This window comes from Eleutherodactylus coqui, chromosome 1, assembly GCF_035609145.1.
Source record: "Eleutherodactylus coqui strain aEleCoq1 chromosome 1, aEleCoq1.hap1, whole genome shotgun sequence".
In the NCBI taxonomy this organism is placed as follows: Eukaryota; Metazoa; Chordata; class Amphibia; order Anura; family Eleutherodactylidae; genus Eleutherodactylus; species Eleutherodactylus coqui.
The window spans coordinates 139,965,831-139,992,225 of NC_089837.1; the positions used below are offsets into that span (position 1 = coordinate 139,965,831).

At 44.6% G+C, this 26,395-nt stretch overlaps 1 protein-coding gene across 3 annotated transcripts in view; it reads left to right on the forward strand.

The window, feature by feature from the left end:
* The first annotated feature begins 782 nt into the window (after nt 1–782).
* The window catches only part of ECT2 (epithelial cell transforming 2), a 51,596-nt gene continuing 25,983 nt past the window's right edge, over nt 783–26,395 (forward strand). The window contains exons 1-17 of one of the 3 annotated variants that reach the window (XM_066601300.1): nt 783–865; nt 5,815–5,958; nt 7,009–7,088; nt 7,171–7,263; nt 13,224–13,406; nt 13,724–13,813; nt 14,019–14,126; nt 14,630–14,703; nt 16,222–16,352; nt 17,145–17,260; nt 17,348–17,410; nt 18,646–18,868; nt 20,583–20,719; nt 22,649–22,768; nt 22,899–22,967; nt 23,532–23,642; nt 24,822–24,918. In XM_066601300.1, coding sequence (XP_066457397.1) covers nt 5,832–5,958; nt 7,009–7,088; nt 7,171–7,263; nt 13,224–13,406; nt 13,724–13,813; nt 14,019–14,126; nt 14,630–14,703; nt 16,222–16,352; nt 17,145–17,260; nt 17,348–17,410; nt 18,646–18,868; nt 20,583–20,719; nt 22,649–22,768; nt 22,899–22,967; nt 23,532–23,642; nt 24,822–24,918 — 1,822 coding nt within the window. In that variant the 5' untranslated portion in view covers nt 783–865; nt 5,815–5,831. The remainder of the gene's footprint in view (nt 866–5,814; nt 5,959–7,008; nt 7,089–7,170; nt 7,264–13,223; nt 13,407–13,723; nt 13,814–14,018; nt 14,127–14,629; nt 14,704–16,221; nt 16,353–17,144; nt 17,261–17,347; nt 17,411–18,645; nt 18,869–20,582; nt 20,720–22,648; nt 22,769–22,898; nt 22,968–23,531; nt 23,643–24,821; nt 24,919–26,395) is intronic. The other 2 variants (XM_066601307.1, XM_066601315.1) reach the window with 2 other exon arrangements.

Here is a 26,395-nt window from a genome sequence, read left to right on the forward strand (position 1 = left end):
CAGCCGATCCGCTGACAGCTCCAATATACACTGTTGTTGGAGTGCAAGCCCCTAGTGGCCGGCCGTGTGACTGCAGGCACGGCTCACTAATGAGCTGCGCTACTTGTTCTGATGAAAAACGGAAATGAAACAGAACAGAATTAGACGCAAATATTACGATTTAATGAAAACCGATTTAAATCACTTGGGAACAAAACGGATCAGAGGCGTAAACACATAACCGCGGCCACCACCAGTGTGGACGGGCCCTGCGCCAGAGGAACCGCAGGGATGCCAAACACTTTTGTATGAAAGGTCAAACATGCTACAGCAGCGCCGCCGCCGCTATCAGCTATGTAACGCCCGTCCGTCACGCTGCTTGCTTTGTTATACAAGTGTACTACACGTTATTGCGATTCTTCTCAGCGGACCAGTCCTATCTGCGTTGCCACCATCGACAACAGGGCGTGAACTTCCTCCCCGCACACGGAAGTCACGCCAGACAGCGAGAGGAAGTAAACAATGTCCGCCAATCGGTAAGCGCCCTATGCCACACGTGACCACACAATCCACGCCTCCCGTGAAGCGTAATTTTATCTCTGAAGCCGTTATCATCCAATCATTCAAACTTTCAATTGACCAATCAGCTGGCGAATGACGTCAGCCCCTAGAGACCAGGAGGGAACGGCGTAGCCAATCAGCGAGCGCGTAAGCTCCGTCACGTTCAGGTTTACCCAATGATAGACGGACTGACAAATTGCTTTCCTGCGACCAATCAGAGGAGAGCTTATGTTTTGGCTCGAGTTTTGAATGCGGTTAATGGCCGCCGGTGGAGCCGTGTGAATGAGCAGCACCTGCCGGCTGTAGTGCGGTCCTAGTGCTGACGGTAAGTACATTACCTACCGGGGGTTCTCTATACCGTATGCTGGCGGCATGCTGGTCACACAAAGCCAACGGGGTTGCAGGACGCGCCCTATGACACCTGGCTGCTACCTGCTCGGGACATCCGCTGACGTGTGGATGGGCTTGCTACATAGTCTTGCATCGCAAGCTCTCCCTGCCGGTATCTCTGCTTGCTGTCAGTGAATGGTGCTATTTTTCGGTATGTTCACAGACTGAAGCCCCTGCGCTGCCCAAGGAGTGCCCCCTCTGTACAAGTGATGCCGCACCTGATCCCAGCGGGTCGGATTACCGGATCCCACTTGATCCCTAGTAGCACAGCCCTAGTCATGTGACTCCCTTTGTGCGGGCAGAGGACTCCGGGGCTGCGGTCTCCGCAGTGTTCCGCTAGTGATGTGCCGGAATGTTCTCCGTTAGTACTTGGACAGTAAGTGGCTCTCAGGTTAACCCTTGCCGCTGAGGTCTGGATGGCGGTTGTATGTAAACCCATTAATGGTGTCCGTCTGCCGCGTTTACACTGGGCGATTCTCGTGTAAACAGGCGCAGGAGCGGATGACGCCCCCGCTATTAGTCCGCCCTCATGCAGCGTGTGTAGACCGGCTGAGAATCGCTGCCGTCCTACGTGAAGCGTTCAGACGTAACGATAAGCGAGCCGCTGACGATTTATATGGAGGTTGTAACTGAGCGACAAGTGGAAAGCGTACGCCGGCTCGCGTTTAGCCGAAATGACTGTCGCGCACTTCAGTTAGTGTGACTTTAGAGTGGGAATCGTTGCGTATAAATGGCGTTTACCGGCCAACGTTCCCGCCTCCCACCAGCTGGGCCGATGTCACACAAGCCGGCTATGGATACTTGTTGATGTTGAGCGGCGCTCGCGAGCTTCTTATGTCAGCGCTGACTTTACTATATAAGATGTACCTTATTTTTCGCTCTACAAGACAAGGGGGGGGGCATCTTATTAAGGGAACGCACCGAAATTCGGCCCGGGCTGGCAGCTATATGATGAGATCGCACTTCCATAGTGAGAGCAGTTCCTTCTCCTCTGCACGTCCGTACGTACCGCTGACTGGTGGTGAGCATCGTGGTGATGGCAGGGGGGTTGGCGGTGATGCTGCTGCCAGGACTACGGCAGAATAGGGGTACGTACGGCTCCTCTTGAATATTTCCAATAACTGGACCATGCCTTTAATTGGCTTCATATTGCATATGGGAAAATTAGATTGTGTGCTCTGCTGGGGAGAGACGGAGAAGGGAGCAGAACCCGTCACATGACTAGGGCCAGGTTCTGGCTAGTAGGGATCAAGTGGGTCCCAGTAATCAGACCCCACTGGGATCAAGTGGTGGCAATGCCACTGAATACATTAGCCCTGTAGAAGCAACATGGATTAACAATGCCGCTCACAGGGGAGTGCTTGGTGCAGTTGTCCCGCCCGTCAGAGGACTGCATGTAGCAGACTATTAAGCCAGAAGGACTGGTACTGTTGGTGTAGGCCTGGGTACAACTGTAATAAAGCATTAAACATCTACTCTCAGCCGGCTGCAGGGACTCCGTCAGCGTCACAGTAACGTTTTAGTTATAGATCATGTATTAAAAACGTCTTCCAAAATTCTGCTTATGTGCCTAAAGGGCTCATGCCCACGGACGGAGCAGGGTTATGCCCACGGGCGGAGCAGGGTTATGCCTGCAGTTTTACGCGGCGGGAATCCCGTGGGGATAAACAAAGTCCCGGCTGGCGATCCGTTTTTTTTTTTTTTTTTTTTCCATGGTCTTCATTAATACTGTATTAATAGAAACTTCCCACCGTGGAAAAACGCGGTAAGATAGAACATGCCGCAATTTTTTTTTCCCGCAGCAGAATCCCGCATGTGAGGACTGAGCTGTTGGGTTCAATAGAACCTAATGGCTGCGTTATTCAGTCGCAGGGAATGCGGCATAAATCCGTCCGTGGGCATTAGCCCGAACAAAGGAGCTCGTAGCGTGCAATAAAGGAACAACTTTGGGCACATTTATGAAGCTATTTGCACCAGTTTCTGGCATTAAAAAAATAAGCAAAAAAACCCACAAGTTTTTGTACCTACGTAAATATGCACAAAATTTGCAGCTTTTCTCCTTTCTGTGACCGCCGCTCTAATTTTTTTTTTTTGAAGTGTGTTGGATTTGTTGAGAGGGGAGCGTGGCCGCCCCAGACCAGCAGTATAATTTACAGCGAGTACTGCAGTGTACATTTCTGTGTGGGTGCATGGAGATGCTCGGGATATGCCTGCGTCTTGTCATGTATTCAGCATACTGTGCGCCCGGGGGCATTGTACTCAGCCTGGCGCTGGGAATGCCAACTTATTAAATGTCCCCATTGTTTGGAAAGGTGTGAGTGTAATTTTAGAGTATGTTTTCCTGCCAGAGTTTTGCTTTTGCTTCTGCTCCTGCGGACTATCTGTTGTGCCAAAAGGTTTCCTTACTGACAGAAAGCAGGTTGTGGAAATGTCGCAGAGTGCGCCCACACGTTGTTTTGGGGCTGGGGCCCGTGGGTCTTGGGGCTATGTGGCTTGCACAGGTGAATCAGATGGATTCATTATATTTCACCTGCCCAAGCTATGTGGCCAAATAGTGTATCACAAAGGCAGGTTTCTCCCATCTCAAACCAATCCTTAGCAAGAGGAACCGAGAATATGCTGAGGCTCCGCACTGCGAGTCTATGCGTGATTATGGTTTTAACATTTGTCGCCCTCCTCTTAAAGGGACTTTGTCAGCAGTTCAGTAAGTTTGACTGGAAGCTGAGCCCTGAGTCACAGAGGTGGGCCGTGCTGGCTTCTCCCTGCCCACTGTATGTAGACTGACAGCTCCACCTATGCACAAAAGGGGGTAGCTGTCAGCCTGGATGATGCAGGTGGGGTAGAAGCCGGCCCGTCTATGTACTCAGCGCCAAGTTAATGTAATAACCTTTCCCGTTTTACCTTCACCTCATCAATCCCCTGCCGCTCTAGTGGGTCTGGTCATGGTTTAAAAAGCCACCAGCTGATCAGTTGTCTAAGGGGTTGCAGAGGGGAGGTTTTGGTGTTTTGTTCAAGTCAGATAACCCCTTTTTAAGGAATACTAAATATGTAAAGTGAAGGGGAAGGAATTCAACAATTAAAGCCACGCACCAGTCAGCATCTTGAAATTGATCAGCACTTCAGTATGTACAGGGGATGATTATACCTGTTTGTCCTCCGCTCTTGCTCCTTTTTATTTGGAAAGAAGCAGTGATCTGTGACTATAGTTGAGCTACAGGACCTAATCTGAAGTAGTCTGGAACACACCTTATTTCATCATTGAGCACTATGTAGCATGGGAAGGAGAAGGCACAAGTCATTAAAAACCACTTCTCCCACGGGTCCTCAGCTGTGTCTGACAGCTGAGGACCCCACGTGCTGCTGCTTGATTGCAGGAGGCTTGGATGGGGGCTCCTGCTGCTTTTGTTCTAGCAATAGGTGGGGGTCTCTGCATCCAGACCTCCTCTAATCAAATCTTTTCACATGTCCAGCTACTGGAAAGTACATTTTAGGGCCCTTTTCTGCGGGCCAAATAACTACCAAGATTCCGGCAGTCGGTAAGAACATAAACTGTTATCGTTCAGTCTTAATGCATGCACGACCGAACAACAATTAATGTGTTCATCGCTCTGTTATTAGACATACAGAACGGCCGGTGTAAACACAACCCCTCCCTGTGTGCCCTGCCTCCGTTCAATAGGGATGATCGCTCCCATGTAAAGTACAGGAACAATCATTGCTGGAGTAACCTGTCGGGTGCGGATGTTCTACAGCTCGTCTCTTGTAAAACCACCTGAAGCGCCCTTCCTTGTTCTGTAAGATTGTTATCCATTGTACAAAGCTTGGAGGACCCTAAAACTCGCCTTCCAAGGAAGTCTACCACAACATCTTGCTAGTAAACCGTGCCACTGGTGCCCAGCTTTCTGTCCTGCGTTCCCTAGATTGCCTCCACCCGTGGACGTCTGCTCACGGAGACCCCCTGCTGGGTGGCTGGTGTCACTGAGCCTGCAGGTGTACGAAGATTCCCTAACTCTTGTTTGCAGATGATAGTTCACTACTGCACAGATACCCCTGCTGTGTAACACCCCCCCCCCCCCCCCCCTTGTGGGTTGTCAGCAGGGTTTTATGTTGTAACTGTTAGGGCTCATTCACACAACACCGGCGATGACCGACTGTGTGATGTGAATGGAGTCAATGAAAGTAAATAGACTTTCATTGATCCATTCACATCGACCCTCAATCCCCCTCCATACAACTCCCTAACCTCCAGGACGTAAATGTAGCATTAAGGGGTTAAAGTTAGTTTAGATTAGTAGTTCCCTGCTGTGTGGCTGGCCATAGGAATTCTGCATTATAGTTACATAGTTGATAAGGGTGAAATAAGACACAGACCACCCATCAAGTCCAACATATAATCCTGCAGTGTTAATCCAGGGGGAGGCAGAAACCCCCATCGCCATGCCAGTTGCCCCATCTTCGGGCCAAAATAGCTTCTGGACTCTGAATATGACAGTGAATCCTTGGATGAGTGCCCTATAACCCATCTATTCTCATAACTTGTAATATTGTGTTTTTTTAAGTAGTCCCTCTTGAACTTGCACACAGACCCTGGTTCTGGTGAACAGCTGAGAAGGAAGGGGGGGGGGTGTCTGGTGGTGGACCTCTGCTATTGATGACACATGGGTCATCAATAGCTACAAATGGGACAACCTCAATATGATCAGCAGGGGTCCGTCACTTGGGACCCCCGGCGATCAGTTGATCACCCCGCCTGCTCTAAGTGCAGTGATGCACTTGACTTGAGGGTAGGTCATCAATAGAATTTGTCTGAAAGCCTACTTTTAAATTGTGTATACACAGGCTTATCTGGAGTTACCCTGTTTAATGATGTCTTCCATTTCATAGGCTGCTGATACACCGCCATGGCTGACAACAGTGTCCTAGTACCTGCCAGCAGCAGGAGCCTGCTCGCCGACTCTTCTGTCCTGGAATCCAAGATCGCTGAGACTTCAAAGGAGAATCTCTTTACAGGTTCAGCAGATGCTGATGGTAAAGTACAGCAATAAATACAACTTTTTGTTGTGCTTTTTTTAATTATTTTTTTATAATTCTGTTCTATAGCTGGCAGGAACAAATAAATCTCAAGTCTAGCAGCCAGCCCCAAAAGGAGTTAGGGTGGCTTCACATCTGCGTCGGAAAATCCGGCTGCGAATATCAAAAGATAAAATGCTGCGTGCAGCGCTTTCACTTCCGTCCCAAAACCAGAAAGCAGGCGTATTACATTATAGTCAATGGTGTCCACCCGGCGCTGTTCGGTTCCATCCAGATAATGAGCCGTTTGGCCGTGGGGATTCCCCTTTCCTGCTTCCCCAAACAGCAGGAAAGCGGAATCCCCAGCGCAAGTGTAAAAGCACCCATTTACCACAATTCCCTGCTATTGGTCAGGGATCCAGTCCTGAGAGCTGAAGAGGAAAAAGCCATCTCTAGTCAAGCTCGACCGGTGGTGCTGGAGTGCCTACAGGTTGTATCCAACCTGGGGACAAACCCTTCTAGAGTGCCAGCAGTAGGAAATGGTTTATAGAGCTACATAAGGAAAGAAAACTCATGTTTCCATTAAGGCCTTCACTTTGTCTAGGTCAAGGCAACCTGTCACGTCCAATAAGCACTATAAAATAAGTTGTGGTGCTTACAGGACCGGGAACGAGATGACTGGGGATGTGTTTTTTATACTTCCCCAGCTCCTCGTTCCTGTGCTGTCGGATCTTCTTCACTCAGCAGGTGCCCACTGCCATAGAGAGCAGTGCATGACTGACTGACAGTCAGGCCGCTAACAGTGTGGGAATGGGGTGCCAGTTAAGTATAAAACGCACATCCCCCCCCCCCCTCCAATCTTTTCTCTCCCTATCCAATAAGCATCATAACTTATGATGCTTTATAATGCGTGACTGGTTCCCTTTAAAACTGTTATCTACATTCATTTTCAATGTGCCACCGGTTATGCTCTTCTTGAGTCTTTGGAGTCTACCTTGCCCAGACTGGATATTGGTGAGCTGCACATTACTTGTCTTATACTCACATATGGTTTCTTGATGCCTACAGAAGAAATGCCGCAAGTGGAGACCAGAGTGGTTCTCGTTCAGGATGCTGGGAGAAATGAGGCCTTGCTAAAAGCTCTTGAAGTACGTCTTTACCCTCATTATTTTATGTTCTTTGGAAAGTCCTGTATATTGTCTTGTAACCTCTGAACCTTCCTTTTCACAGACAGTTAAGATAATGGAAGTTCCAGTTATAAAGATAAGGGCAAATTGTCCTGAAAAATCCAGAGAATCCCTTATAAAAAGTCTTGTAAATATGGTATGGTTATGTATTCATACCAGCTGGTCTTGCATGCAGCACCTCACGACTGGCTCAAGTGCACCGCTAACCTTGTATCCTCGTCTGCACTTGCTTGATCACTGCAGGCTTTAACACGTTGGCCACGGTTAGCTCTTGGGCTTCTCCAGTAATTGGGTCAGTCTAATATCTTGATTCTTACACGTGGTGAAGGACTTTATTTTTTTTTTCTCCACCCTAAGAATGATTAGTACCAAGATTTATCTTTTACTCTTGATCTTTTATCTTAGACCAAACCTACTGGGCATCATTCATAAAAACTGGTCTTGTTGCCAAAAGCAGGGTCGTCGCTCCAGAGGTAGCAGTTGCACTTGAGGTCTAACAGGAGCCAAAAGGTGCAGATGCCCAATATTATGGCAATGGTTTCAACGAGGTCCTGTTGCAGATCCTAGACCCAATGCAAGATCTGCAAGTTGTGCCTCTGGCCAACGGCATCCAATCAGTGCTGCTATTCATGGGGAGCAGGTTAAAAAATTAAAGCTGAGTTCTGGTTTTTATGGCAACAAGTTCAGTTTGTCTGTTAAATGAGGCTCAATGGCAAATATGATAATTCTGGCACATTTTCCTATTGATCAGATTGAGTATATAACTCATGACAATCTTGTGTTATGCGGTTCTGCAATTCAATTACCAAAAAGGTGGGCACAGATAAGCATGCTGCATAAGCACCGGGCACATGCACACGCCACACTGCTATTGCAAGTATCAAGCATAAAATAATTCCATACTTCAGACACAATATGCTTTATTACATGCTACACAAACAATTATACATTTGCACATTGTTAAAAACAATACAAGACACACTCCTCGCTCCCACCCTTCCGTAAATAAAGGAGCTTCCAATAAGTTACAAAAATTATATAGCACTCCACTGCATGGCCACCATGTTGGAGGCTTCAAAATTTTCAACGCGCAAGACCATCCACAATCAAATATCCAATACAAAAGAAATCGCCAATTGTATAGCAGCATAGAGGTCAAGCAAGATATTCAGAAACCCAACTATGGCACGGAAACATGTATACAAGTATGAAGAGTCAGCATCGCAAAGATGATTGGGGTGGGGGTGATGTAACAAAGTAATTTGTAAAGCAAAGTATAGGTGTATATGTATGGTAGCCATGTGGTAGCACATGGAAGAGAAGTATAAATAAATGTGATTTATTATATAGCAGATGCATATTACGCAGCCCTTTACATCCCATTCTGTTCCCATTTGGCATCACAATCTATATTCACCTACTTGTATGTTTTTGGAGTACCCAGAGGAAACCCACACAAACATGGTGAGAATGTATAAACTCCATGCAGATGTCCTTGCTGGGATTTGAACTCAGGGCAACAGTACTAGCTGCTGAGCCACCATGAAATCTCTCTAACATGCCTACTGAGGCGTGCTTTTTTTTTTTTTGTTGATAAATTTGCCTAATTTTGTTGACTCCTTAATTCGCATCCTACAACGCTATAGACAAGTTTCATGTTTTGTGCACTGTTGACCAATAAAGCCTCTAACCAGTACTAATAGTAAGTTTGAATCAATAAGTCAGTTTGGGGTAGGGTGGGGGGGCCAGATTTCATGACTTGTTGGCATGCACTCATATATGGCAGCTATTTTAGCTGGACCTCCTGAGCATGTGAGAACAGTTTGACCACCCATGTGATTCTAGGCAAGATGGAAGGTAATTTTGCATTGCACTTAGATTGAATGATATTGAAAGCCTCTTGTAGGCTGCTCTAGGTTTGATGCCTACAGGACATTACTGAATACACAATGTGAAGAAAATGAAAGGTCACAACTTGTTTAACCCCTTAGTGACGGCGCTATCGTAAAACTACATCCTGCTGTTGCAGGACGTGTATGGAGGGAGGTAGCGGCGCTATCTCCCTCCATACAGCGCGGGCGTCAGCTGTTTATTACAGCTGACACCCGCGGGCAATAGCCGCGCTCGGCCGTTCGCGGCTATTAACCCTTTAAATGCCGCTGTCAATTCTGACAGCGGCATCTAAATCCCCCGAACGCTGTTCGGGGGTCCCGCACGGCACCCCCGCGGTGAGATCGGGGGGAGCCGTGCAGGTGTCATGGCAGCCAGGGGCCTAATGAATGGCCCCAGGGCTGCCTTAACAGACTGCCTATCAAGCCATCCACACAGGGTGGCTTGATAGACTGCCTGTCAAAAAGCAGTATGACGTAATGCTATAGCATTACGTCATACTGCAGGAGCGATCAAAGCATCACATGTTAAAGTCCCCCAGGGGGACTTCAAAGTAATGTAAAAAAACAAGTTTTTTTTAATTGTTAAAAAAAAAAGTTATAAAAGTTTAAATCACCCCCCTTTTGCCATATCTATTATTAAAAAATCTAAATCATAAAATAAAAATATGTATTTGGTATCGCCGCGTCTGTAAAAGTCCGATCTATCAAAGTAGTGCATTATTTTTTCTGCACGGTGAACGTCGTCCGAAAAAAAAAAAAAAAAAATAAAGCCAGAAATACACTTTTTTTTTTTTTTTTTTAGTTACCCTGTCTCCCAGAAAAAACGCAATAAAAAGCGATCAAAAAGTCGTATGTATTACAAAGTGATACTATTGGAAACTACAGGACATGCCGCAAAAAATGAGCCCTTGCTCAACTACGTCGATGGAAAAATAAAAAGGTTATCGCGCGCACAAAATGACCGCAGAAAATAATTGAAGAAAATTAAATATCTTAAAAAAAAAAAAAAAATGTACTACAGCAAAAAAAATACTATACAAGTTTGGTATCGTAGTAATCGTACTGACCCATAGAATAAAAATATCAGGTCGTTTTTGTTGCAGTTTGTGCGCCGTAGAAACAGGACGCACCGAAAGATGGTGGAATGTCGTTTTTTTCCATTTCTCTCCGCTTAGAATTTTTTACAAGTTTTTCAGTAAATTATATGGTACAATAAATAGTGCCATTGAAAAATACAACTCATCCCGCAAAAAACAAGCCCTCATACAGCAACGTTGAGGGATAAATAAAGGAGCTACGATTTTTTTTAAAAGGGAGTAGGAAAAAGCAAAAAAGCTCCATCACTAAGGAGTTAAAGGGGTTCTTTCACTAAAAAAAACAAACAAAAAACCCCTCTATACTTCCCTATTCCTCCCCAGGCAGCCTTCTTACCACATCTTCTCCTCATCGATCTTCTCGTGGCTCCTCCAGTCCCCTGGGTCACCTCACCTCCAGCCGGCTGGATCCTCGATTTCCTGTGACGAAGCATCCTTTAGCTGCAGTTCACTTCCTGCAGCTCAGTAAACTCTAGAAGTGACGTAGTGTTCACTGCCTAGCAGGGAATTCTGGATCCTCAACAGTCTGCTTTATCGTGAATGCACATTCACACCAAAGGATCAGGCATTTCCTTCTGGGTAGTGAACGCTACGTCACTCATAGTTTACTGCAGCTAATGGACGCTCCAAAACAGAAAAACGACCCAGCCGCATGGAGGTGATGTGATCCGGAGGATTGGAGGATCCAGGAGAAGATCGGGAAGGTTAACATGCGGTAAGAAGACTGACAAATGACAAAACCCCTTTGATTGTATTTGATCTGCACTAAGGGTGTTTTCACACATTGCAGAGAAAATCTGCTTATAGTATTCACAGCAGAATTCACTCTGCATTGCAATGATTGAATTCTGCAGTGAAAATGCACCATTTCCACAACAAATATATACAAATCTGTAGCATGACTCTTCCGTTGTGGATTTTTTTCCAGTGTAAATGAATAGGGTTTGTTAAAAGGACCCTGTCCCCTTCGGTCAGCACCATAAACTAGGTTCTAGTGCCATTCAGAGAGCCAGGGGATGTATTATGCTCTCTTGTTCCCGGATTCATGTGCTGTACCCTGATGAAGTCCATGTGCGGCATGAAAATCTAACACTTCAGACTTCTGTGAGCGCACTCTGATGTAAAACTCTAGAAAGAGTCAGATTTCCGTGCTGCCTGTGGCCTTTGGCAGGGAAGGCCGCAAGAATCGGCGAGTGGATGAGTCTAAAATTTTACATTCCCCCGCTCCCCTTAAACTTCCCGAACAGTACCATAACTTAGTTTACTAGAGTGATGCAGTATTCACTGTGCGCACATAAAAATGGGTTCGTTCACATTTGTGATGTTTACCTGCATGGTACTGCGTTGCTGCACTTTTTTTCCCTGTATAGCAGCACATGTCCTATCTTTTTGCAATATTGACCATTGTTCTTCAATGCGGCTGATGGCAGCAGCGCTGTTCCACATGGATTGCAAAGACTATATCGGACTGTGAATCTCGGCCTGATATCGCCCTTGTTAGTGCGAAGAAGCCCTGGCTCTTCCTAGCGGCGCTGTTGGCTGAAGCACAACAGCGCCACTGGACTTAACATAGGAACTTTAACCTGGCTTGGCAGCTCACTCAATGTATCAAACTGAAATGTTATGATTTTATGGCAGTGGTGAGAATGTAGCAAATCTAATGACACCAAAATCATCCACCACAAGTCGCACAAAGGGGTCTAAGAAGGGTGGTGCAAGAAAAAGCCTGTAGGCTTTTTTAGATTAGATGGTGCAGGTTCCCTTTAAAACTCCCTGCACTTTGTGCTATACATTGCTACAGAATTTCGGTGTGAAATCCGCAGCTGATATTTTGCTGCAAATCTGCAATGTATGAGCTTTCCATTAAAGAGACCCGGTCACCAGGAAACTGGTATCTTGGCTGCCATGTGGAGCAGCATCTGATTTTATCTTTACAAATACATGTGCGTCTTAAAAAAAGCAATAATGAAAAAATTATCTCACCTATAGAAGAGCTTTTACGGTACTTGTAGTTTGTCTGCCCAAAGGAAAAACAACCTTAGATCCGTTTAGCCATCCGGTCCTATGGCTTGTTCATTAGCAAAAAAAGGTGTGGGAATCCGGACACATGGATAAAATTTTTCCTTTGCTTTATTTCCATATCAGGCTTGCATAGTCGGGTACATGGTTTCACAGGTACATGGTTTTACAAGTACAAGGTGAACAAGGCTTTATGCCGATACGCGTTCTTGTACTTGTAAAACCATGTACCTGTGAAACCATGTACCTGACTATGCAAGCCTGATATGGAAATAAAGCAAAGGAAAAATTTTATCCATGTGTCCGGATTCCCACACCTTTTTTTGTTAAAAAAAGCAAGTAACATCTTGTCAAAATCCTACTTTATATCTAGTGCGCCTGATATGCTGATGCGCTGCCTCGAGTCAGGCGACCCTACCATTGCTCCTAGGTCAAGACCTCACACAGGACAGCCGACCATCTCTGCTTCTCACCACTACTCCCTTTGAGATTACATCAGCGCTCGTACCGCTGAAATGCACTTTCTGTGTGCCTCTGCTGCCTCGTCTTCCGGTACATGCACAATGCACCACTGAAGTTGAGGCATCTACAGGTTTAATAACGTGGTGGTAGCTCAGATATGTTTTCTGGTGACTGGTTCCCTTTAAACATCATGTGCTGACACGGAACCGGGAAGAATGAGCAGCAGAATTCTGTCTGTTACAATGAATGCACGGCGCTTGTCATACGTGAGAATAGGCCATGTTACAGTATCACAGTGGTCGCTATGCCTGTCACTGCAAGTGGTGGTATTCATCTTGTGTGTTTTTGTTTTGTCTGCTGATTTGCCACAGCTTTACTTGTCTCCATTGTTTGCTTTTTGTTTAATTTTTCCTTATTATGGGACATTGATCAAAACTTGTTTAAAGCTAATAATGGTGCACAGTAGCCAATCAGATTGTTTTCATTTATAAAAAGGAAGGGTGGGTTTTGAGGGGAAAAAAAGTGATCTTAAATCTGATTGGTTGGTTTGGGCCTCCTTTTGCACCAGCTCTCTGTTCTATATGCAATAATGGCAACAGTCTAACTCGCGTCTTTCATCGCCTAAACAGGAGATCAAGCATCCTTGTGTCACCACAGAGTCTGTGGAAGAATACGCTGAGGCAGATGCACCAGAATTTGAGAACGTATTTGTTATATCGGACTTCCAGCATCCGACCTTCCGATACCTGTATAAAGCTGAATGCAGAGTCCTGGGCCCACCAATCGTTTTGTTCTGTGCACAAAAAGGAGAGGTACAGTTTTTTTTTTTTTGTTTTTTGTTTTTTTTTAATTGAGCCATACTGGAAGAATCAGGTCCTTTATATTAATGCTAATGTATGTATTTCTGTCCTCCTGTTTTGCACAGTGCCTTGTCTTTTTCTGATTTGTCCTGTGAGTTGTAGAACTGATAGCGGTGTATATTGACCGCGGGGTACAGTTATTACTAAGAGCAGTAAGGCCACTTTGATGGGCTAGATACTTAAGGCTGATATGCTATAAACCACTTCTAACATGAGCCAGAGCTACTCGTTCCAATGTTTTAGTTGGATTTTTGTTTTCTCTCTCTTAGGCTTTGCCATTCACTTCCCGGCCTCTGTATTGTGCAAGCATGTTGAATCTAGTCCTCTGCTTTACTGGATTCAGGAAAAAGGAAGAACTGGTAAGATGACTTGTATAAAAGTGTGGTTATGATTATACTGGAGCTGCAAGTGCCAGAATAAAGTACATTTTATATGAAGTGGGGTAAATTGATAAAGTGGTTATAGATCCTATTTCCTGAAGGAACATAAGACTTATCAGTGGTGTGACATGAAATATATGCATTACGTTGTGAATAGTTTTCTGATATGTTTTTGTGTTTTTAGGTAAAGCTGGTGACGTTAGTGCACCATATGGGAGGAATCATCCGAAAAGACTTCAGCTCTAAAGTGACACATCTTGTTGCATGTTCTACTCATGGAGATAAATTCAGGGTACATATCTGTTACTTCTACATTCTTGTCTTCCAAGATATCTATTCTCCTAATTGGAGAGATCAGCAGTCCTCAGTGGTGGGTTGTGAAATAAGGTAGTGAGCTGGAAAGGGGTTTCCAGGGAAGAAATATTGATAATCCATCTTCAGGAGAGAAGTCTTCAATGGTTAATCACTGGGAATCCTGCGCAGTGGGTACCCAGCGATTGACAATCGAGGACCTGCCTCAAGGATGGGTCCTCAATAGTTTGACGTTGAAATATGCTGGTAACGTGCTGGGTGGTAGATTTACCAAAACAATGGCTTGGCCTACATAGGTCTGTTTTCTAAAAGGACGTGCACAAGATCATTTGAGCCTTATAGGATTGCCTTGGCAATTGTGGCATATAGGATCACACTGCATATTGCTGCAACATGAAAACTGCTAAAGACTCCTGGCCTTTAAACTGAAGTCAAAAACGCATGAGCTTTGCTTTCACACCTCATGTTTTGGTTTTCCCATAGGTTGCTGTCAGTCTGGGAACTCCCATTATGAAGGCGGACTGGATATTAAAGGCATGGGAAAAAAGGAATGAATTGTGAGTATTGGACACATAGTCTTGCCTGGGTACTTTAAACTGTGTGTGGATAGATGGACAAACTTGGGCAATAGGGTCTTGGTCAAACTTGGCGAGACTGCGTATGAACTTGCTGTTCTGTCTAAGTATCTAACCCTTCTGCGTTCTGAAATCTTCCAGAACATGCAGTACAGAACTGCACAGTAAGGACATACCTTTTAATGGCATATTTGTATACATTTTCTTTTTCCTGGACTTGAACTGGCTTATACTTTTTGTTCTGTTCCACTTTGTTTTATTTTTGAAGTTTGAATACCATTTAGTGTTCTGTAATTGGATTTCATATGTTGGGGTCAAGCATGGTTGCTTACGATCGTTGGTATATGAAACCTCGTGTTCTCTATTGCCATTAAAGAGTCTGGACAAGTAAAGAGACTGCCAGTTCATTATAGCAGAACACTAGTGTTGATTGTTGCACTCTACGAGGAAATATTTATGACGCGGACGGTGTGAAAGTACATGAAGTATACGCCTCTATGTATTTGGCGCATCCTCAGCAGCTCTGTATGTCAGAAACTTTGTACCATGTCTTTACTTAGTACCATGTACTGTCAATCCCATTCAGATGTTATATTCTGTAATACCCACTTAAGTTAAAAGGGTCTGACAGGTCTTTTTTCCTTTCTTATTGATGACCTGTTGGGATAAATCCTCAATGAAAACGCAAAGCCAGGAAAACCTCTCTTAACCTAAGGGCATCAATACAAGATATTAAAGGCAAACCTTTTTTATCTTCTGCCTCCAATCCCAACTATGGGTATTTGGTAGTAGTCAGATCCTCCAAAAATGTCTTATTGCTAAATGCTGCTTCAATAAATTAGATCCTTCATGTTTTAAGTTAATGCAGTCAGGAGGCTGGAGCAATAACCAGGAGGCTCAATTTCAAAAGCTCATAAACTTCCAAATTGTCTGATATATAGTGCTGTAATGACAGGAATGCGATGCAGGCTTGTACTGTGCAGAATACAGAATTGTCACCAATCCAGCAGAATATAGCCTCTCAATGAATAACTATGGGGAACTGCAAGTAATTTTGCCCTGGGTCAAAGCAGGTTCTCATTGGCTAATTGTTCTGAACAACCCCCCCCCCCCCCCCCCCCGCCCCTTTTTTTTTTTCTTTTCTTTTTTTTAAATTAACTCATTGTTAATCGTCACCATAGCGGGATTTTTCTTCTGTAACTGGGGCATCATGGATGCCTCAGCTACAATGAAAAACTGCCAAAAAGGCTGTTTCAAGAGCTTGCAGCAAAATCTTGGACTGACATTGAGTTGTGACCAGGCTCTAATAAGCAGTTTTGTGGCACATTTGCTGCCGTTTGGCTGTTGAGTTGCTTATGTGTGTCATGCAGCTATAAGCCTTTTTCAGGACAGTCCAGTCCTATCTGGTATCCGTGGTTCTTTCAGTGCCACGACATTTGAGCGTTAGGATTTTGTCCGGTCACTCTGCAAATTTTTAATTACATCCTTTTATTTCTTTAGAGATTTCTGTGCTACAGATGAGGAATTCAAAAGTGAGTTCAAGGTCTCGCCATTTCAGGACTGCATATTAAGTTTTCTTGGATTTTCTGACGAAGAGCGGGTCAGCATGGAAGAGATGACAATAATGCAAGGTACAGAGAATGTGAAATGAGTTATATGATGAGCAACCATTCAACCTAGTCTGCATTAACAGTAGACTTTAGAAAGCGTTAGAGGTAGAGATGAGCAAGCGTACTCGGAAAAGCACTACTCGCTCGAGTAATTTGCTTTATCCGAGTATCGCTGTGCTCGTCCCTGAAGATTCGGGTGCCGGCACGGAGCGGGGAGCTGCAGGGGAGAGCGGGGAGGAACGGAGGGGAGATCTTTCTCTCACTCTCTCCCGCCCGCTCTCCCCTGCTCCCCGCTGCGACTCACCTGTCAGCCGCAGCGGCACCCGAATCTTCAGGGACGAGCACAGCGATACTCGGATAAAGCAAATTACTCGAGCGAGTAGTGCTTTTCCGAGTACGCTCGCTCATCTCTAGTTAGAGGTTTTCAGCATTTAGAAATATATATGCTTATATAGGAGCCAAAAATATAACACATTAGCCCCAATCCAGTGTCTGCCTCTGATGTTGGGCCAACATGTTTCTAACAGTATGCAGGACAGCGCTCCGATGTTGGAGGCTGTTCTGCATATGTATGCTGCAGTATGCAGGACAGCGCTTCTGTGTACTGTAAATACAAAATTAAAACCATGACAGTTCTTCATGTTTTCAGTTAAGTAATTCCAAGGAATCCACAATGGGCTTTCCAACCCAAAATAAGACCTGGGCAGTGTGCGGGTGGCAGGGAAATTCGATTGGAAAGTGTTAAATGTGGTGTACTTTTTAGTATCAGAAACTACATTAATCTGATGTGAATATTTTCCTCTTTACTTTTAGGGGGGCAGTTTTTACCAGTTGGGGATGAAAACTGCACTCATCTAGTTGTTGAAGAAAATTCTGTCAAAGATTTGCCCTTTGAGCCTCCAAAAAACCTATATGTTGTGAAGCAAGAGGTGAGTGAGACATATAGTGGCCTGCTAGCCAAACACACAGGGCTGCAATCTGCTGGTTTGTTCACCTTTTTGTTCTTGTCTCTTCAGTGGTTTTGGGGAAGTATACAGATGGACGCCAGAGCTGGCGAAACTATGTATCTCTTTGAAAAGGTAATTTGCTTTCTGCTCTAAATTGTATTTATTTTTATACTGGCCCTAAAAAATGATCCCTGTTAGGGTGAATGCACATGGGTGGAAATTCTGTGACTGGATTTCCCGCAGAATTTCTGCCCGTGCACTCTGCCATGGGATTGCATGAGTTTATGCAATCCTACGCAAACGACTGCGATTTGACCGCGTGAAAACTTGCACGGTAAACAAATCGCAGCATGACCGAGGCTTGCACAGAAACGTCACCTCTGACACGCCAGCTCTGCCCTGCGCATGTGCCGGCTGGGCAGCCGCCGGCACATGGCAGTGCGGAGCTGACGCCGGAGGACGTTAGCAGTGACTGCATGATTGGGGGGAGGGGGAAGCCTTTATTTTCCTTTGTCCTTCTATAAAAACATACATTTAAAGTAGGTTTATGATTTAAACTCCAGTTGTATACTTGTATATACATAACATCACTTGTCTGCACTTCCAGAAGTTATTATAGGATGATAAAGACTCACATTTGACAAGTTTTAATCTATATGAACAAGTTCACATCTGCCTTTTTCATTTTCTGTCTAGCAGTTCTGTCATGGGAGCTGCTAAACAGAAAACTACTCATTTTTTGTGCCCATAGAGGTCAATTGAAACTGAAGACCTTCAGTTTCAATCTATTTACATGTTTTCCATTCCGTTTCTTAAAGTGGAGCAGAAGCGCAGACTGCTGCATTGATTTCCAGTTTTAAAGAATAGAAAAATAAGGAAAGGGTTTCCCCACCCCCCCCCCGTCAACAGGACGCACAAATGTTAAATACTTTTTAAGCTCCTCTTGGAACTTTTCAGAAGGGTTAGGGGAACCTCCCGTGGACATATGACAAATTTACTATAATATAAGCTAGATAATTTACTTACTTTTCTGGTGCATTTTACATCATCGCACATCCGATAACACTGGCAAATGCAATATTGGACTTCATGAACGCCCTCATTTTGTTTTTCCTTATCTTGTAGTAGTTTTTCTTTTTCTTTTTTTTTTTTTTCTTACTTGATGATTTGATCTGACACCTGCTGGTTTACTGTTACCAGAGAGCAGTGAATTGTGGGAGCTGGGGTGCCAGCAAAAACTGAAGCAAATATTTACCAAAAAAAAAAGTGTTAAACTGAAACTTTGTTTAAAGGGGAATTTCATAACTTTGCTGTTCCAAAAGTGTAGCGTACTTCACAAGATATCATTATGTATGTTTTCTTTGTAGCAAGATAGCCCAGCCCTCAAAAAGTCTGTGTCGATGCTTTCATTGAATACTCCAAGTAGTAACCGTAAGAAACGCAGATTGAAAGATACTTTGGCACAGATAACCAGAGAAACTGACATTTCGCCATTTCCACCTCGAAAACGTCCTTCAGCAGAACATTCCTTGTCTATGGGATCATTGCTTGACATCTCAAATACACCAGAGTCTGGAAAGTCTCTTTCAGGTAAATGTCTTGTTTCTAAATCTGAGCGCAATCCAATGAGCAGCAGCTAGAGTACTTTAAGTATAAAATATCTTAAAGGGGTTGTCCAAGTTAAGCAAAAACCCTGTAAACAGGTCCCCGTCCCCCCCCCCCCCCCCCCCCCATGCATGAAAATAATAAATCAGCAGTTACCTCTCCCTGCTTCCCTGTTTATCCTCTGCCGCCGGCTCCAGCCTCAGCTTTCTGTATCCAGATAGCTGTGATTTCCCATAAATCTGCTGCAGCAACAGCCAATGATATCCCTGTCACTGGCTGCTGCAGCTTGTTTGTAGACTGATTCCACCTGCAAAGTGACGTCACAGGGAGACTGGAGCTGGCGTCAGGACAAACGAGGGGGTGGGGTGGGGGGGAAGTGAGTAACTGCTGATTTATTTATTGTTTTAATGCATGAGGGACCTGTTGACAGTGGGTTTCCTTAACCCAGACAACCCGTTTAAGCTGTACTCTCAATGTGTACCAACTGACATACTGATTCACAATAAGGTTGAAATGACCAAATGGGTAAAATACTAAAGGCCATCAATTAAAGCATATACTCCAGTAAAGACAAGTCTCCTATAAGACCTTTGTTGATGGGCTCTTATTAGCAGAAGATATTCCTTCTTAAGGCTGAATTCCCACGAACATATATCTGCTCGGTTTTCACGCCGAGCCGATATACGTTGTCCTCATGTGTAGGGGGGGGGGGGATGGAAGAGCCAGGAGCAGGAACTGAGCTCCCGCCCCCTCTCTGCCCCTCTGCACTATTTGCAATGAAAGGAGGGGGGACAGGGGCAGGGCTAAGCTCAGCTCTTGCTCCTTGCTCTTCCATCCTCCTCCTCCCCCCTACCCCCCTCCTTGCACATGAGGCCGACTTGTATCGGCTCGGCGTGAAAACCGAGCCGATATACGTTCGTGGGAATGCAGCCTAAGACCGCAAACCTAATCCCTGGATTAACGACCTATCGCCAGTTATCTAGCATTCGTAATTCGTGATATGTAATGTATATCCTAAGAATGGCATCCATCATGCCCTTTCACTCCTTCAACGAACTAGCCATTACTGCACTTGGTGGTGGAGTTCTATGGTTTCACTGCTCTTACAGTAAAGAAGCCTTTTATGCTGATATAGAAACCTTGTCCCGAGTATCTCACCTTACATTTATTCCCATTAAATTTTATTTGGCACATCTTTGCCCAAGCTTCTGGCTACCCCAAATCCTTTTTGTAATATATTACTGGCACAGTCTTTGCAGACAGTTAGTACCTGTGTGCTCCATAAGCAAACATTTTAACTCTTAAACTATTAGCTCTTTTTGGAAGTCATCTTGTGGATACATTTTGCTTTATTTTACATATTACTGATCTGTAATTTCATATAAATGTGGTTGCTCATAAGAAAGCTTTTGGGGAGGATCTCCCCCTTCTGTCGTACATTCATAAAATAAAGTGGAGTGTTTACTTGTGATGGACTACAAAAGACTTGATGCTCTCTTTTGATGATTAAGAACCCAGGAGTGGTGTATGATGTCTTCTCAGTAGCACTTTTTATTGTGACATCACTGGTGGGACTACTTGAAGACCTGGGTTGTCTTGCTCTTTGAAACGACCAGTCTGGTGCACAGCTGACTGTTTGCTAAATTGTAACAAAGTGTAACTTTTATGTTTTTAAACTTGCTTATTTTTATTTTAACAGATACTCCCAAAATTTCTACCAAACCAAGCAAGATCTTAACACCTGTACCCCAAACGCAGTCAGCAAGATGGCAGGTTGCAATGGAGCTATATCAAACGGAGAGCAATTATGTTGACATTCTTACCACCATAGTACAGGTAAGGTCGCACTGACTACATGCAGTGTGAGCCATTTACATTGGGGCAGATTTACTATGGAAAATGGGCTGGTTTCCTGGCACAAACTGCACCACAAACCCTCTTGCATGTTTTGAACCACATTTATTATATATCTTAGCCCCTTTCAGCCACTCTGTGAAAAGGAGTTGACTCAAATGCAGTGTCATGTGCAAAATGTGTGCCAAATTGCATAAACTAATTCAACTAATTGCTGTTAAGTCATCAGATCTTGTATATCTGAACATGCATGTCACCATTATACACTAAATGGTGAAACTATTGGGTAACACTGACGTGGAAAAGGACCTGGGGATTTTAGTTGACTGTAAGCTTAACTGGAGCAACCAGTGTCAGGCAGCTGCTACTAAGGTATAGAGGATCATGGGTTGCATCAAAAGAGGTCTAGGGGCACATGATGAGAACATTGTTGTTCCTCTTTACAAGTCCCTGGTCAGACCACACATGGAATATTGTGGACAGTTTTGAGCACCGGTACTCAAGAAGCACATATCAGAGGTTGAGCGGGCAACTAATGTAAGAAATGGAATGGATGGACTACAATACCCAGAGAGGTTAATTGAGGTTATTTAGTTCAGTAAAAAGACTCCTGAGGGGCGACTTAATAACTATGTATAAATATATACGGGGACAATACAAGGATCTCTCCCATGATGTATTTATACCCAGGACTGACTGTAACAAGGGGGCGCCCTCTACATCTAGGGAAAAGAAGGTTTCTACACCATCACAGAAGGGGGGTTCTTTACTTTAAGAGCAGTGAGATTATGGAACTCTCTGCTTGAGGGTGTGGTGATTCCGATTGCCAGATTGGAGTGAGTTCTGAAGCAAATTTTTTTTTTTAGGCTGGGTTCATGTGGTGCTGATTTATCCACAGAATTTCTGCATTTGCGGAAACCCCGCTGACCAGCTTAATTTGATCTTGTTTATTGTCACGTATTATGTGGAGTTTTTCTGCATGGAAAAGACGTGCGTTTAAATCCGCAGCTTTTTAAAAACTATCTTCAGTGTTTCTTAGTGCAGATTTGTCTGCATACATTGAGGCCTATAGAGAAAAAACGCTGCAGAAACGTCCAAAGAATTGACATGCTGCACCTTCAAAAAACCGCGACGCAGCAACACTTCCACAATGCGCAAAAACTCAGTTTTGAGAGAACTACTTTTTGCTAAAATACATGGACTTTGGCTTGCACTGCAACCATAGCAGTTTTTCTGTCCTGTGGATATGCAGCGGCAAATCTGCGGCAATTTTGCCCATGTGAACCTAGCCTTAAATAAGGAAATTAAGCTTCTACCTAAGTTGTTGTAGGTTTGGTGGTTTTTTTTTTTTTTTAAGCCAACAGTAAAGCCCCATTTAGACCAGACGAATGTCGGGCAAACTATGGCTGACACTCGTCCCCGCACATACTCGCTCTTGTGTTGCTGCACAGGAGCTAGTATCGCTGGCTTACAGCGGAGCGGCAGGAGGAGGTTTATCTGCTCTCCCTCCCCCACCAGTGTCCATTGACTTAACATTCAGGACTGAATGGCTGCTATTTACACTGAACGATCAGCGTTCAGTTCATCATCCATCGTTTATGCTGCATATACTATGGACGATGAGCAGATCACTCAGTATAAATAGCACCCATTCAGTATTGAACGGCCGCTATGTTAAGTCAATGGAGAGGGGTGGGGGAGAGCAAGGAGTGAAATCTCCTGCAGCCTCCCCACCCCACTGCTGGCCGCTCTGGGAGTGAGCCAGTGTTACTAGCTCCCATGCAACAGCAGGGGAGCGAGTCTATGCTGGGGCATCCTTTGCCCGACATTCATCCGGTCTAAATGGACCTTAATGTGTGGCTTAGTATGCCTGTAAATGAATATTCTAACTTTTTTTTTGCTTCTAAACAGCTCTTTCAAGTTCCTCTTGAAAAAGAGGGACAGGTAGGAGGACCAATTCTTGCTCCAGAAGAAATTAAGACCATTTTTGCAAGCATTCCTGAAATTTTGGATGTGCACACAAAGATAAAGGTACAATCTAACATAGTATATTAAGCGCATCCCTTTCACATTTCTGCCCACTTCATTTTGACTGTAACTGACAAGTGTTTTACTTACTGGAAACTTGTCCAACTTTTTTTTTCCACCTCCATTTTATTAGGATGATCTGGAAAAAATGATGATAGACTGGGCAGAAACCAAGAGTATTGGAGAAGTAATTCTTTGTTATGTAAGTGTTTCAAGCGATTGCTTTACACTGTTTACTAAACTATGAAATGCATTGATCAAAGGTAACGTGTCTTATTTGTATAAATCAAGTTTTTGTTATGCTGACTCTATTCGCACCAAAGCTGGAGTACATGCCCTGCGCCACACTTGATTTAGAAAGTCTGCACATCCCTGAACAAAACTGTAGCTTAATGTGTTGCTGTGTGCCAGAATCATGGTGCAAAATATTGCCGCAGGCTAAGCCCTCCAACAGTTGGTGTAAAACGGTGCAGAGTTTGAGGTGGAAAATCTGAAGCAAAGGCCACGTCTAAATGTCACCTTTTCATGTGTATTTATAGCAGACTTCGCCTCTTCTATTGAAAGGGTGAAATGGGCTGTGGATCCGCACCAAAACCTGCGTCAAAATCCTCACCGATGGTGCAGGTTTTAGTGTGGATTTCCTCTACATGTGAACGTACTATTAAAGTCCCAGTAGTCTATATGGATGGCAGATACTACCTTTTTTCTAACTGGTGTACTTTTGTATTAAACATGGTAAAGTTAACTGTAAACCTCTTAATTTCAGTCAAAGGATTTTGTAAAAACCTATCCACCATTTGTGAATTTCTTCGAAATGAGTAAGGAAACTATTATAAAGTGTGAGAGGCTGAAACCGCGGTTCCATGCATTTCTGAAGGTATGAAGCAGTCTTAAATACTCGTGTTTATTGCTGATAGTTTCCAACATGTGAAGATATGTACAAATAACTTTATGATGGGGTCTGGCTGTGCAGAGGATGACACAAACCTAATGGCTCACAATGTCTATTAAGCTGGGTTAACACAGGGCGGATTTTCCGCGCGGAATTCAGCCGCGGCAAATCCGCCCGCGGCCGCTAATCTCTGGATTAGCCAGCCATGTGGACGAGATTTCTCAGAAATCTCATCCACACGGGACGTCCAATCCGCTGCGGTAAGTCTGGCTGAAACCTCGGCTGCGGCCGACGCAGCCGCGGTTGCAAAAGATGCAGCATGTCTGTTTATTGTTTACTTTCGTCACGGCCGCGCTCTCCTCTATGGGAGCGCTGGCCGCAACGGGAAAGCGAGCGGCCGGGCCGCTTCAAAGCTGCCGCGGCTTTTTCTGGGGCGGTTCTCACGGCGGAAATGTCGTGGTTTTTGCTGCGGCCAAACCGCGGGATTTCCGGCGGGAATACGCCCTGTGTGAACCCAGCCTTAGTATTACAGCCAACATCGGGTAACAGAAGCACTTACAATTTTCTCTCATTAAAAGGACAAGCTCCTTTTTTGGAAAAAAGCTGGAAATCTAATTTGGTACACCCCTAGGTTCCTCGGTTGCCATACGTATCTGTCACTTGATGAATCCTTTGCAGCGTTGTGGTTGCAAATGGAAACCACAATGTGGAGGTCATTGGAGCCAAAGAAACTAATTTAGCACAAGCTGGTAACAAGCACTAATTGAAAACAGTATATTGGCCAGTACTTGATGATTACACTGGCAGATTATCTGTAATGGGTTTGAACGATCATAAGTTCACTTGGGAGGTGTGAAGCTGACTAGCGAGCGTTTTTTACATGCTCACTAACTAGCTGATCGGTTTGTTCAACTGAGCATTTACCCTTTTACACGGCTCCGTTAGGCAAATGAACACTCAAGCGAATGATCACAAGATGTAGAAGGCCCTTAAGTTATAGTTTCTGTTCTTTCAAAATGGTTTGATTTGAGGTAGATGCATTAGGGAATCAACTCATGGTTAATAAAATACACAATGGAGCAAGGCTGAAGTTGGATCCTGGTTTAGTCATCTTTGTAAATGTAGTAGCTCTATTTAAAAAGAACGTAATTTTTTGTTTTGCAGATTAATCAATCAAAACCAGAATGTGGGAGGCAAACATTAGTTGAATTGATGATCCGTCCAGTTCAGAGATTGCCTAGTGTCGCTCTTCTTCTAAATGGTAAGACTTTGTATTGAGGTTTTAGAATAAATACACTTTTGACCTTGACTGGGAGCTGAGCTCTGAGTAACGGAGGTGGATTTCGCCGGCCTCTACACGTGCAGAGTGACCGTTCTCTCCTAATACACTAGCAAGGACATAGCTGACACTCTTTATGCAGTTAGTGGGAAGACCTGGCATGTGCTAGCTCTGTGACTCTGAACTCTGCTACTAGTCAAAGCTCAAAGTGTGTAGTATTCTGAAAAGCTGCAGCATTTCTTAATATACAAGGGGACATAGAATGATAGAGTTGGAAAGGACCTCCAGGGTCATCTGGTCCAACCAGTGCAGGATTCACTAAATCCTGAAAAAATCTTATTTGTATAGCGCCGACTTATTTTGCAGCACTTACAGGTAATTTATTTTTTCCCCCCACCAAGCTGGGTGCTCATTTTACCGACCTCGGAAGGATTGAACGTTGAGACATCCTTGAGCCGGCTACCTGAACCATGCAGGGATTAACCTCGCAACCTTCAGGTCATGAGCGAGAGCTCAGGACTGCATTTCTGCTGCCATAACACTCTGCACCACACGAGCTTTACTCTGCTCCACACAAGGCTCTGACACAAGGACTTTTGTGGAAGAACCCTAGCGTTTCCTTTATCGTGTCCATAGTGCATGCCGCCATACAATTTGACATTAGTCAATGCATGTCTGTATTGTCAGCCTCCAGCAACATTTGATTCCCTTTTGTTGCTTTGTGGTGTGACCTTTCTAGAATGGCACAGCGAAGAACAATAAGAAAAGATGGAAAAGATGCTCTCACTAATTATTTTAGATACACTGAAACATGTTGGGCTATCTGATAGGTCCACTTTAGGCTAGGGCTACAGGATTCCTTTTATTTGCTGTGACCTCCTAATCATGTTCATTGCCGTTTGCAACTTGCACTGTGACTCCATTGAGTCCAATGCAGTGTGAGGTCCCAATGCTACACAAGGCTTTTTAGCCTTAACTCAAACCATTGTTTTAACCCCTTAACGACTGCCCCATCGGGAAACTACGTCCTCAGTAAGTGGGCTTTAATTCTAGAGGACGTAGTTTTATGCATCCTCTTTGGATTAATGCCCACTTGCCTGAGGACGTGACAGCTCCATGCTGTCGGTGCCTGCAGGTAGCCGACAGCATGGAACTGTCATCCCAGGATGCGGGCAGTCTTCCCCGGATCGGATCCATCAGGGCAGCTGAAAATACTCACCCGGCTTGTCGGCGGTGTCCCCCGGAGATCGGGTCCTCCCGGACCCGCCGCTGGCTTTCTGCGCATGCGCGCCAGACGATGACTTCACGCGCATGCACATAAGCCCGGGAGCCCCCGGCAAATTTAAAAACTGGCTCCCGGCTCCTGAAGGTAGCCGGGAACCAAGAGGTGTTACCGGGGACCGCGATCGCCGCTATCCATTGGATAGCGGCGATTGCGAAAAAGTTTAAAAAAGTTAAA